The 14,006-nt window shown below is 35.1% G+C and overlaps 1 protein-coding gene across 3 annotated transcripts in view; it reads left to right on the top strand.

Moving 5' to 3' along the window:
- The window catches only part of LOC121304207 (protein regulator of cytokinesis 1-like), a 41,892-nt gene extending 38,756 nt beyond the window's left edge, over nucleotides 1-3,136 (top strand). For 2 of the 3 annotated variants that reach the window (XM_041235215.1, XM_041235197.1), the window contains exons 12-14: nucleotides 190-321; nucleotides 700-807; nucleotides 2,527-3,136. In XM_041235215.1, coding sequence (XP_041091149.1) covers nucleotides 190-321; nucleotides 700-807; nucleotides 2,527-2,598 — 312 coding nt within the window. In that variant the 3' untranslated portion in view covers nucleotides 2,599-3,136. The remainder of the gene's footprint in view (nucleotides 1-189; nucleotides 322-699; nucleotides 808-2,526) is intronic. The other variant, XM_041235206.1, reaches the window with a different exon arrangement.
- The last annotated feature ends 10,870 nt before the right edge of the window (nucleotides 3,137-14,006 follow it).

Below are 14,006 nucleotides of genomic sequence, written 5' to 3'. Positions count from 1 at the left end.
TTTTGAAGTTTGTGTTGTTTTATGACTGAGGTTGTTCCAGATAGATTTTAAAGTTCGAAACCATTCTTAAGTTATATAAGAAGATTTTAATTGTAATATGAACTGGTTTCTACTCTGTGTAATGCTGTTTGCGTTAAACAAGCTGCCGTATTGATTTTAATTTAACTTCCTCATTTCTCATCCCTGCAGCTCCCTTGCACCCCAAATGCATCTGTTATGCGAACAACAGTTAGCAGTACAAGCAGCAACAGCACAGGCAGCAACAGTACAGGCAGCACATTTCACAGTGTAACAGGGAAGCCTCCTCTCTCTGTGCAGAAGGTGTGGTAAATCGATGTATCAATCTATAGCTAATTACTGTATAACATTACAGTATAATTAAATATATTGGACCCTGTACCTAAAATACATTCATGTTAAATATCTAACTCCTGTATAAAGCACTCATTTGGAAGATGTGTAGAAACACTAAATAACTGAATTATTTGACAACTGCATATTTTATATTGAATGAATTATATTATGTGAATTTGTTAGGTGTGTTTGTAATGTGGGCTGCTTCATTTTTCTATAAATTGTAATTAAATAAAAAAACTGTTTTTGAAACTTAGCCAATTTGTGTAGGTAGAACACCTCAAGCAGACTAGTTTCTTTGAGTTCTTTTTTTATAAATATGTAAGTCTTTGTATTATCGTTTAGACCCCACACCGGAGCAGGCTTCCAGATATTTCACACCTAACCCCTTTACAAGAGTTCAAAAGTGACAAGCCTGCTGCCAGCTATACGCAGTTTGCAGTAAGTTCAAATGTATGCATCTCATGTTACAGCTGTCTAATGTATATTCTGAATTAATTGATCAGTAAAATGACAAAGTAATTCATGATTTATAAAAGTAATTCATGATACATAATTCATGAGATCAATGGTTGACCCTAACCTTTGCCATTGTAAATCCTGTCTGATCCTGGTTTGTGAGCCAGGCTAGACCATATCCCATGGTATTATCCTTAGAATCAATAAGTACTTTATTTTCTAAGCCACTACGTGCAAGCTAGGAAACCTATCTAGGGCTAGCGATTTTCGGTTTTAACCGATAAAACACCCCCCCACCCCTGATACAAAAAAAAAAAAAAGAAATCGGTGTATAGCCGATAAACACTGAAAATGGTTACTCAACTCACACTGACTCCACCCCTTTCCCATTAAAAAAAAAAACAAAAAAAAAAACACACTACCTTTCCCAGTGCAGCTGGGCAATGTCCAACCACACAGACTTGTATCTATTATTGATTCGTTCTGAATATGTTAAACCTTCCCCAACTACAGTGGCAGCAAATTCCTACATTTCTATTGGAGACTCCACTTGCGAGATTTAAAACAAGATTACAATTAGCAATGGAGGCTTGTTCGCGGAATTTAAAACTGTATTACAGGATTTAAAACAGAATTGCAAATTGTGGTGAAATGTAAAAAAATGCCTACACACAAAATCCCTAGAAAAATTGACTCAAAACGAAACCCAAGTATGTGAACTCTGTTACTTGATGAGTGGCTTACCTTCAGGGAATTGTAGCTCTGACTAGCTTACAAACACTTAATACATCCCTGGAAAGCTTCGGGTCCGTACATTTTTAAACAAGCCCTGAACTGCATAGGTGGCTTTTACATTGCCTGAATAATATGCATGTAAAGTTTGGTGCGCTCCCAAACGAATAGAGCTGTTTGCTTTTGTTTATCCCTCTATTTCAAAGAAAGGTTATTAGAATAAGTCAGAAAGTCAAATTACTATGTTTCATTTGATGAATTCCTTAGCCCCAGAAGAGCAGAACTAGCTTCTTGAGAAATTCAAACATTCACACCACTAGATCCGTAGAAGTTTTTGCAGATCTCCATGGATGGCCCCAGAGTAAAGTGGAAGTTCCTAAGATCTTGAGGAAGATAGGAAGGAGGACCCACTAGTACCAGATCTCATTCCCTTGGGAAGATGTGGCCACTATATTGTGCACAGTAGTCGACAATGTGGTGCAAATGAAACAGGATGGAAGCTGGGAGAGCTACTTAGCACTGTTGCAGCTATTTCATGACACACCAGCTTGGCGAATGACTACACTAAAATAATTAGAAGCACACACTTTCCACTCAAGTTTTGTCCTCACAGATCTCGAAAGCATCTTGAAAGGAATCCACTGCTGTACCCCATGGTAAGGTACTTTGCTGCCCTTTGTTCTCAATTCAGAACAGGATGCCACAGCAAAGTTTGAAAGACTGTTGCAGATTATCCTAAATTGCATACTGCTGCACAATGTGGACTTTTTTATTTCATTTTTTTCAGTATATTTCAAAGTATGTGTAAACAGTAAAGGAAAATACAAATCCTAATTTGTTACAATTTTCGTAGCAGTCAGTCAAAAAAAAGACTGAGATTTTGCTTTCTTTTTTTTAAAGATGTAAATACTACCCAAGCTGTCAATTTTAAGAGAGACCTGCAAAACCTAAAATGTATTTGTTTTTTAAAATCTTTTGCAGAAAGAACTTGAAAAGAAGTCGAATAACATTGAAGCCATACTGAATTCCACAGCAAAGGATGGCCTCCACTAACTTCCAGTTCTCTTGCAGTAAACTTGCATGAATTGAACTGTTCCTTTCTCTGCCTAGTCGAAAGCATTTCAAAGTGTTTTCCTGTAGTACATAATCTGTCCAAAGAATTGGGTTAAACATGACTGAAAATGTTATATATAATGGTGAACTTTGTTACACAATAAAATACATTCCACCACTGCCATTGTAGTTGTAATTGTAGATTTGGGGTTTGGTTGTACTTGTTTTAGGTTGTTACTGTCCATGTAGAAGGCAATAAGGGAAAATATTGAGGAAACTTATGAATTGTTGAATTTTAAGATATATGCGTGGAATCAAAATCTTGTGTGTGTGGTTGGGGGGGGGGCTATACTGTTGAATTGTAGTTTTATTTTGTTGTATCTGGAGAAGCTTGCTTTTGCATGTATAAATGTTGGTGTATGTGTGTGCTTACTATGTGTGAAATATGTTCATTACATTGAGCATTTTAGATGTTGTTTTTTTATTTTTTTACGACATTCCTAAATTGTTTCTGTGAACTTTGTTATTGCCTGTATTCTCTATTAAACCATTCTAAATTTACATATTAATATACAGCTGATTATTTATTTTTTATATATATATTTTTTAAAATACAGGCACTGTGAAACTAATAGCTACAAACCAGATTAAGAGTATGGGTATACTGTTTAGTATTAATTGCAAACTACATACATTTGTTGGTAGAAAAATATTTATTTGATTGGAATAATGCATTTACTTTCATCCTGACCATGAAATCATATGATCTGGACTGTGACTTTCAATACACTTCATGTTCAAGTTTCATTTATTCTTTTTAAATGTAAACCGGATAGCAGTACAATGCAGTGCACCTAACACAGATAATAAAGTACTAAACAAAGGGGAATGGCAAATATGAAGTAAATGAATGTGTTATATAGTAGTACCGGTTGTGAAGTGGAATATGTGAAGTTATCGACTGTTTCTGAAATGTGTGAGGTTAAGACAATTGTTTACCAAATTAAGATTAGATCAAATAAGAATGCCATTATGCTAATAAATGTCCCCACAAAAGGATGTTAATGGTGTATTTGTTTTATAAGTAAAGAGATATGCAGAATGTGTTAAAGTATGTATAGATGTTGTGAGGACATACTGCAGAATTTTCAGTTTAGATCCTGAATATACTTGATGGTACTCCAGACATTACTTTTTGACATGTGCCTTTAAACACCAATGAAAGTGTTGTATTAAAGTAGATATATTTTGTATACAAGTATTTTTAAAAATAGCTTAGATCAGTGTTTCACAATGACTTGTCCACAAGAGATTACTTACTGGTTCCTGGGATTTCATTGCAGGGGATAAAACTGACCGAAGAGAAAGCTTAGGCGAGTGTAAATTAACATTGTTGGATGTTTATTTTTTGGACTGGTCTGGTCCCTGTCTTCTAAACAGTTGAGAAACATTTGCTTGGATGCCTTCAAAATTACAAATACAACATTTACTTTCCAAAGCAGCACTCGCCAATGGAGAGTTTCGAAGGATATTTTGCACTATCCATAAGATTAAGAGTAGGTCTTTAAGATCTGCAGTTCCAAAAAGTGTTGGTGAAATGTTGCCTTCATCTATTGCTTTCTGTAAAATAGTTTATAATAGTCTCTCCTGGTCAGTGCAGCATGGGTACAATTCCAGTATATAAAAAACTGTTCACTGGATTCATAGACTTATTAGAATAATCTTTGATTAGCTATGGTAAAGTTAAGTAGACTCAATATTCGTGCTAATTAAGGTTTGTAATTTTTTAATCTAACAGTATAATCCGCTGAAGAAGTCATGTAACCATTCCAGTGGAACTATAAGAACACATTTAATACATTCATGCAATAGTGACATTTAAATGTATACATTTTTTTTGTTATTTCTTAATGTGTAGTTTTCTCTTTCAATTTACAACATATCCGTATGGTTCTGTGTTTCAGTCTATAAAGTGCTTTTGGCGCAACTCATGGCAATATACAGTTACAGGAGCTGCTGCTTTCATTCAGTGATTTTCATGGTTGGTCCCTGTGGTGCTCAGGCTGTCCCAATCCCTTGATAAAATGACTACTGATTAACTCCTTAGCAGATGTATGAAGAATTAAAGGAACACATGATCAATCAACAACAAATTGTGAAATTAATGCAGTGGGCCAAAACATCTATATTTAAGTCCATAGCTAAATCCTAGTGTGTCCCCTCCATATTGTCATTGATACATTATTCAAACAGATTTAAAACAAAAAACATTACCTTGGTGTGCACAGTAATCTATTGCAGATAAATATTTGAGCCCCATTATTTTTTTTTAAGTGCTCATTTAACTTGGCTATTACAAAAAGATGTTAATTTCAAATATACTCCTTCAGCACAATTGAAAACTAGATTATAAATAATTAAGCTGTCACATAGTAACAAAAAAATATATATCATTGCTCCTTTTTGAAGCAAAGTTTACATTAAAATAAATACAACAGTATAATTTTTTTTTATATATACATATACATTTATATAATTGCAGCTTCACTTTTGATTCAGTGTTGAAACCCTTCTTTCCTTGGGAACTCTCCGACTGAATCCTGGGATTCCAGATCACTGGAAAGAATCTGCCTTCCATTCTCACTGTGATGTTGACTGGAAAGGAATGCTAATCTAGGAAAAAAAACAGATATCCATAAAATAAATGAAGCAACTTGTTACTCAGACATGGAATACACCTCTATTTAACCCCCATATGTACAACTTTGAAGCAAATAATAGGTAGATAAGAGGATATTTAATTAAACCTATGTAATCAATTCATCTGCAGAGGGATTCTACTACAACTGTACCCATCATAGGACTGAATTGTAAAAACTAGTCTTACTGTTTTAAGAGAAGAACTAATTTGTTATGGAAGGTGTTTTCCATTTGTTGGCAAATTGATTTTCTCCACCCCCTCTCCTCTCCTCTCTGCACGTTATGTACAAGTATATAATTTAAGTGATAACAAATGCTGACAAAACAATTATAGAAACATATCAGCTGATGAAAAATCCCTTATCCTAATATATTCAACAATTGCTTTGCTTTCATCCGAAACCCTATTAATATACCAACACATTTGATTTGTAAGAAAGGGTTAACCAATGTAGCTCATTTTCTTGTTCCTCTCATAAGATGAAAAATAAGTTTACTGCTTTTACTGACTAAGCTATTATAAAAACAGTTAACTGAAACTTTATGGCCTCTTTGCCTGACTTTCCCTACAAGACACAGCAGCAGGGGGCTTTTCAAATGCCAGTATTATTGTCTCAAACTTACAGTATAGTAATGATAGCGTTGGTGATTTTCAAACAAAATTTGTTAAAATCAATCCATTAATGCTTTGAAATTAGGACAATGAGGTCATTAATTAACATATTTCTCGCTGAAATGCAGAATTGTCGCAGGTCAGATACGGGGAACTGTTTAATCAAAATGCATGTTAATGAGATCAATAAAAATTATTGGAAGCATAATTTGCTGTTTCCATAGCCAAATGGAAAGAAAAAATAATGGGAATATCGATTTTGTGTATAATTTGTAAACTTAATTTAAAATAGTGCATTTTGTCCTGGGGGGGTGGGGGGGAGGAATTAAGCCACCTATGTAGGCTTGGTTTGTAATTTATTTTCTTATGCTGACATCTACTTTTGTATGTACGATTGTAGGCTACAAATAAATACGTTTGAAGTGCCATTGGTGTTTGTAGTTGTTCGCTATTATACATGTATACCATGTATATAACACTTCATTATATATTTATTAAGCTTATAGATAGAACGCCCTAACACAATAAGCACTCTGTTTATAATTAATTGTCCGGTCAATTCCTCTAATCATGTTGAATGCATTTTTCTCTGGTACTCTTTGCTCGCCTCCGTGACAAATAAACTCAACATGATTAGTAGTAGCCACCGAACACTTACAGTATTATAAAAACATTTTATATGCATACAAACATGTGAAGGTGAAAGTATACATTGTACATGAAGTGTGGGGGGAGTCTGACAACATTACAAATACATTTTGGCAAAATCCATGTCAATGATCTGTTGCCTGACAGCCCTGGCTTTGGCACACTTCTCCAGGAGGAATATTCTGAGGAGGCTCTTGTGGTTCAAGATGAGGCGCTTCGTCCTCCTGGATACAACAGGCTTGAAGAGCCAGGGTTTGTGCATCGCATTGAACCATGCCACCTCATTTGTCAAGGCACTAAAACCTCATTTTTTAGTAGGCCTAAATCAAAGGTCTGCTCGATCACATTCCTAGTTTATCTGTGATCTGTGTGCATTGCAAGTCTCTAATCACCTAAAGAAACTATCTAAAATCTAATATGCCATTTTTTTATACCAAGATTTCTTTATTTACTCTTAGGTTTTTATTTGTATAATTCAGTTAGAATCTACAGTAGAGGTCAGCTGCATATAATATACGCATCCAGAGTTCAGATAGGCTACAGCTGCGCTGATAATTTCTTGGTTATAACATTACACTGGTGTATTGTGTCTCTGGAATGATTACACACAGCAGTCTGTTTCAAAATATAAGTTGTGATGAGCCAGGGAAATCTGCACATACGTTCCAGATGTTATAAGATGCAATAGTGCTGTGGTGATTTCAGCGCGACTTCCTTTTAATAGTTTGTAGCGATTCCTGATTAAGTGGGATGCTGTTACAATTGTTAACCCTCTATCAAGTCACCCATGACTCTTTGAAAGGACAAGGACAATGCTGCCAACAGCTTCGTATGCGGAGGTACGGCACGGCCCCTTTTCATAATCAAATCAAAGTCCTCCCGCAGTCTGACAGATGTTGACAACAGCTGCCCTATCCAGACACAGTCAAGTTTTTAGATCGTCATTTGGTAAATCTAAAGAGTTAACTCTGGTCCTGTAAACCCTCTCTCTGTATCGTCGGAGTCACAGCTGGAGTCTGTCAATCTCAGGCTCGCACTCAAGATCTAAAATTAAATGTGCTGCTACTGCTGCTACAACTGCTGTCACTCTCAGCAAAGCAATACTGCAGTTTGTTTATTCCTTTTTTTAAACACCAAAGAACTTAAATATTGTTTCAAAGTGAGTTATATACTTTTTCGTTAATTAAACACTCCTTTTCCAAATGCAAATTAACTCTTGATAAATTATGACAATTGACACCTATTGTCTTTAAAATTTCCACTCAAACAAAAGAAATAGCTGCAAGAAGCATTGCTCGCTAAAATATGTTAACATTTCGTACATCACATTAGCATGATTATTTAATAATGAAGTAGGCATAACGACTACTTGAAAATGCCAAAATCAATTGTACATGCCCACAGTTTGGTGTTTTTGTTCAAATCAAATACAGTTGTATTTATTTAGCACCTTTCACAAAGCACTATACAATACAAAGCATAGAAAATTATAATAACATACTTTTGGGATCCCGAATGATGTAATATACACAAAACTGCTAACAATTAAATTAAAAACAGTCTAATAAAGAATATTATGTTGAAAACAGCTGAAAGAGGTTTTAAATATTTAAAACATTGTTTTTATCACTAAAACAGTAATGAGTTTGAAACAAAAATGTAATAAAATTTGAATTTAAAAAAATGACAAAATAAAATGCAGTTTATTTGTAAAATAGGAGCACAAAGAAAAACTGTTTTATAAAACTTTGTTTTCAATCTTGACTTTAAAGTCCCAGCTTCCCTGACAGATGAAGGCAGAGCTTTAGAAGAAAAGGCTCTTCGTCACATGTTATTTATTCACCCAAAAAATAACCGTCAGCCCTACATTCCGTGTCTTAAGTTTGCAGTTAGGAGTATACAGGGCCAATAATTCCTGTAAGTAACTTGGTGCTAATCCATTCAGGGTCTTATAAACTAAAAGAAAGGATCGATCACGCTTCGTGGTAGACAATCCACATAACTTGTCTTTTTTTTCTTCATAATTCTGTATCAAGCATAAGGCAATAAGTGCAAGAGAAATATTCTGAAAATATTCTGCCCATATTACTAAATTAAACGATTACATTTTCTAGAAGAATAAGAACTGTTCAATAGACTGCGAATCAACTTTTTTGCCACTAGATGGCCTACAAGCACAGGAATAGACAGCGAGTGAGTTGCGACAGATGCAATGCTAAACAAAATGCCTCAGTAGAGAGCTCAAGAAAAGAACTGTAAAAAAAAAACAAAAAAACAACAACAAACAAACACGTGGCTTAGCCAATAGGCTTAAAATTTACACGTTGAAAAAAGAGCTATGAAATTAATTATTGTATTAAAAATGATGGTTATGGCTTTAAATAGATGCAAGATGTTGCACATATGTGAGAGATTCTGCACAGTTGCATAAACCTGCTAAGTGCTCTGTCAGTGCAATACCAATACGTTTATAAAAGCCAACAGGGCCAGCATACACTGAGGAGCTCAAGCCTCATATAGTGAATTCAAAACTATTATTATGAAGGATGGATCAAAAGACATTACATATGATACAGTTTTGCAAAAGGACTGACTGCAATTCCCCCCCCCCCCCCCCCCACATCTCGTTTGCTTTTACTAGCTGTGCTTCTGTATCCATCATCATAATATGATACACATTAACCTGTGGGTGCACAATACAATTCTGTACAACTATCAATATAAATGTTTGCAGATAAATAAATATATCAAGCAAAAACTGAGGTTAATTTATTACCACCCATTGAGTCAGTTAGCCCTGACTGTGTTTTGCTATTGTTAGGTCTGCAATTGTGTTGCATTTTATGTCCTTTACAACAAATGCCATTGGGATAGCACTATAATATCACTCAGTGCTATATATATATATATATATATATATATATATATATATATATATATATATATATATATATATATATGAAAAATAAATGCACCAAATAAAATATGCTTCTGTTACCAGGTGCAGACAGTATAAAACATAAATAAATGAATCCTAAATCCTGCAGCACAGCGACAACGTCCACATTATCTATTATCTATCTGACAGTGAATGTGAAAAGATCAGAAATGCTGCAATGAAACAGACCTTTTGAACATACCCTGGATAAGAAATATACATGGATTTGGAATCCAGTCCTACTTTCTCTCGTCACATGCTGTCCTAGTATTAGCTTTGCAAAAGGTGAGCAATTCCCGTGAAGAACCAAGCAGGGTCTATTGCAGTTAATTGAAGCTGTTAGAGGCAATTAACTAATTTAGGACCTGCTTGAAATAAAGACCAGGACTGGAATAAATCTCGAGAGCCAGTGCTGAGTACCACTGCCCTAAAGGGTCTATTCTAAAGGGTTAAACTTCAGCTTATATTTATCTCTTTCTGTTAACAGGTGTCATGTGTCAAGTCTATATAATTGTAATTTAATCATTTATACTGACAGCTGCCTGTTTACAACTGAACATTTTTTACAGGCAGATTTAATGGGATATTTTATTTCTGGACCAAGTGCAGGTATATGGGTCATGCCTATGGATGGCACAACATTACCAGTAAACAATTTAAGGCATACATGACAATGGTATAGTACTGTATACCTTATACGCGTTTGCTATGCAGCAAATGTTAACATTTCACCTTATATTATGGCTAAAGTGTTAGGCAATACACAACTTCCCACACCCTACAGATACTGTGTTGTTGGCATTGCAAGAGCCCTAACACATCCTGCACACATAGCAAACAGAATATAATGTAAAGCTGAATTATTAGCCTACATTTTGTGCGTTGCTGTATTAGTAAGTAGCATCAGTAAGTTGACACACGAATCTAGTTTCATCATTCAGTATCTATCAAGAGTTCTTTCACCACAGTGCGGTGACCCCCATCTTACCCTAACCTATTGAGAACTAGGGAAAAATCCATCGGTGCTGTCTTTGTATACTTCATTCTCAGCAGTATAGGACCTTTACTATCAGTACCCAATGCGATTTGAGCTCACAGCCCTGTGGTTGAAGTAGTTGGTCTAGAAAATACTGATTAACACAGAGATTACGCTTTCCAAGAACAGCTCTGAGTTGATAACCATTAACTGACTGAAATTAAAATGTGATTGAAATACGTACCTATGCCAGTCTGCCTGCAGCAGTCACAGTGTGCTTTGACATGCATCAGCCCTATAAAATATTTAAAGATTATTACCATTATCTCTTCAAAGCATTCTGCAGTTATATCTCATTAAAAAATAAAACTCACATTTCCAAAGACAGGCACTTTACCTAGAAAGGGAACAGAGCTGCATTAAGAGCCAAAAAAGAAACTATAGCCCCTGATCATAGTCAAAAAACATCTTTCCCAATTTCTACACATTAAAGAGATGTGTAGAAATCTTTACATTATTCACTGAATCTGTTTTATAGCTTATGTTTATTTTGCATGATTATCTTGTTTCTACTTAGACCTTTTGTTTGCCATACAACTCAATCTAAAGAGACGTGCCTGGCTGATTGTGAGGAAGAAATGTGGGGAAATATACTGTGTTGGAGTTGCACAGGCTAGTTTTGTTGGAATAGTTAGTAAGCATGGTACACAATTATATAAGCAGAAACAACAGTAGAGATTCATCCAGAACACACATAATAGGATTTAAACTGCTAATACATGGAATAATAGCAAAATGTAGATCGTAAAAGTGTCAATTTTAGGTATCATGGTTTTTGATATGGGGCTTATTTTCCTATTCCCTTCACATAATCCAATAGATTATGACATTATCAGAGACACAGCAAATACACCTAAATACAAAAAATGAATCTAAAGGGCAGCAACAGAAGAAAGATTCAACACAATTTACTGGTTTACAGTTATTGCCATTTGAAGGTTAACTTTGGTGAAATTGAAGGTAATTTAGCAGTTTACCATGCCTTTATATTGTGCTTTCATTACACTTAGCTGTTCTAAAACCATGGTATACCAATTTATTTCTGATTATACACCTAGATGCCTGTGAATATTACCAGCAAATCAATGAAGCCCAGCTGTCATTTTACAGTTTAAACACCTAATTTGTTATTGGCTTCACAGATGCTGCAGCACATATTGTAACATTAGAATTGCATTTTTGCTGTTCTGCTGGAATCAAACTGTGTATGTTTTATGTTTTATCCACTCACAATGTGTATCATATACAGTGGTGTGTTTGGGGATGTCCTCTTATGACTGGGGTCATTTGAATATGAGTTTAGGCATCTGAAAACTCAACATGCATATACCAGGTTGGGTAATTCATTAATTGACCTATAAGTGGAGGGTCTGGGGGAAAACAGAGTGAAAGCTGTAGGAGTTTTGCATGACAGCTAGAGAACTGATAAATCAGAGAACAGCTTCAATGCATGGTGTCCACCAGGGTGAAGCAGTATCCAAAATAGCAGAAAAACAATACCTGCTGTGAAAAAATGCCCAGAGCTTTATGACAAAGATCATCACACAAAGATAAAAAAATGAAACATACTATATAGGAGTCCATTTCGAAGGAACTGGATGAGACTGGTATGCATGCTTTATTGCCATGTGTTGACATACTGTCAGAGACGACACTCATTTCCAGATCATGTTGACGAATGTACCAGTCTTGATAATAGTTTTGTCAATAGCAATTTTTTTTATAGTTTTATAGATCTGACAAATCTACAGATCTGAGTTAAATAGATTAAATGTTAAAACCTTCTGTGTAAACATTTAAACTATCATACAAATTATCATTAAAATGTAGTATATAGAATCATTTATTTTTGTCTTGTATTTATTTCACATTTCACATTGGTTTTCACACAAAGTTTAACTACCTCGCGAGGTGGTTCAGAGCCATCATACAATCTGTCAGCTTTATAGTTGATACACACAACCCAACATGCCATTTCAGTGAGAGCTTTTAGCTGTAATAACTCACCTGTGAGAAAGGGGATTAAAAGAGCTAATCAACTGGCCTGATGGGGATTGCTGGGTCATCACATTATCTAGTGTCATGCTGGCTTCTTCAGGTCAAACTATTCTTAAACACCTTCCCCATCTTCAATAATAAATCTGTAATTAGAACTCTGCTTAACAAAGTACACTATCTGTAATAAAGTTAAAAAAAACAGGAAGGAATGTACTGAAGCATTGTAAAATAAATAGGTCTAACAAAGAGCCATACTAATTTATCTAAGAGATATTCAAAAGAATCAGGGTTTGCCATACTGGTCTGAAGAGTTCAGAGTGAGATTGCTGGGTGTTATCAAAGATCAACAAGCTGAACAAGCTGGGACGAAGCTCTTAATAACAGTGATAAAGTGGCCTTACCCAAGCTTTCATCTGGGCTGGGTTTCAAGGCAACCCATACGGTTAAAGACCACGGGCCAGGAAGCATTTTAACTTAACTATGGTATTTTTTACAATAATTTTGCAGCCATAAAGCTTGCAGCTAAACTAATTAACATGGATTCCGGTCTTCGCAGATTTGTCAGTAGTCGGACACCTCCAATGAATATCAAATGCTGCTGGAAGTGGTGCTGACACCGACATTCAATAGCCATGGTGTTGATCAATGGCCACTCTTGGTGTAACTATGACCATGGTTAACTCTTTGTGAACAGGGTCTTATACATATTTATGAAATTATAAGTGCACAGGAACGATGAACTTAACCTTAAAAAAACCTTTCAAAGAAAATGACTTTTCATTATATTTATATTCTATCACTTAGAAAGTTATGCAGAACTATGGCTTCTATAACAAATACTTTGGCATTGGCACATGTTAAACTGCATCTTTTTGTTCTAGTTAAAGGCTGCTGTAAAACTGAATGTAAGTACGCAGACACTGATCTGTATTCTTGTACAATTAAAGGGTGACTATAGTGTACTGTCTGTTTTGTTTCCGGAGCACACCTTAAAAGCTTTACATTGACAGGTTCAAAGGGGAAAGAAGTCTTTGATTTACAAAATAAACTGGAAGAATAAACATTGTATAACTCTTGTTGTCTTTCTTGTTAAAGTAATCTTTGTTGGGTTATCAACACAAGTAAATATATTTAATCCATGGACTACAATTTGAATCTTTTCTGCATCAGACACTACTGGAACCATTTTACAAAAACAAAGACAAAAAAAGCCTTACATTTGCAAAATTGACAAAAAGCCACAAAAAAGCTGTTGAGATATTCACAATCACATTTATAGACTGTTACTGTATGTGTTAGTCTGTAGACCCTTAAAACTATTAGCATGAGAATGGTCTAATCCTACACTCCCTGTTATCAGACATTGGGCGTGTTTCCATGTGCGCTCTAATTTTTCTGGAGACATTGTGCTCGAGCAAAATGAAAAATGACCCTCTACAATTCGGGTTTCCATTGGATCAGTTTATTTTACTAAA

This window comes from Polyodon spathula, chromosome 2, assembly GCF_017654505.1.
Source record: "Polyodon spathula isolate WHYD16114869_AA chromosome 2, ASM1765450v1, whole genome shotgun sequence".
Classification (NCBI taxonomy): domain Eukaryota; kingdom Metazoa; phylum Chordata; class Actinopteri; order Acipenseriformes; family Polyodontidae; genus Polyodon; species Polyodon spathula.
This window is presented reverse-complemented; position numbering and strand designations above follow the sequence as displayed.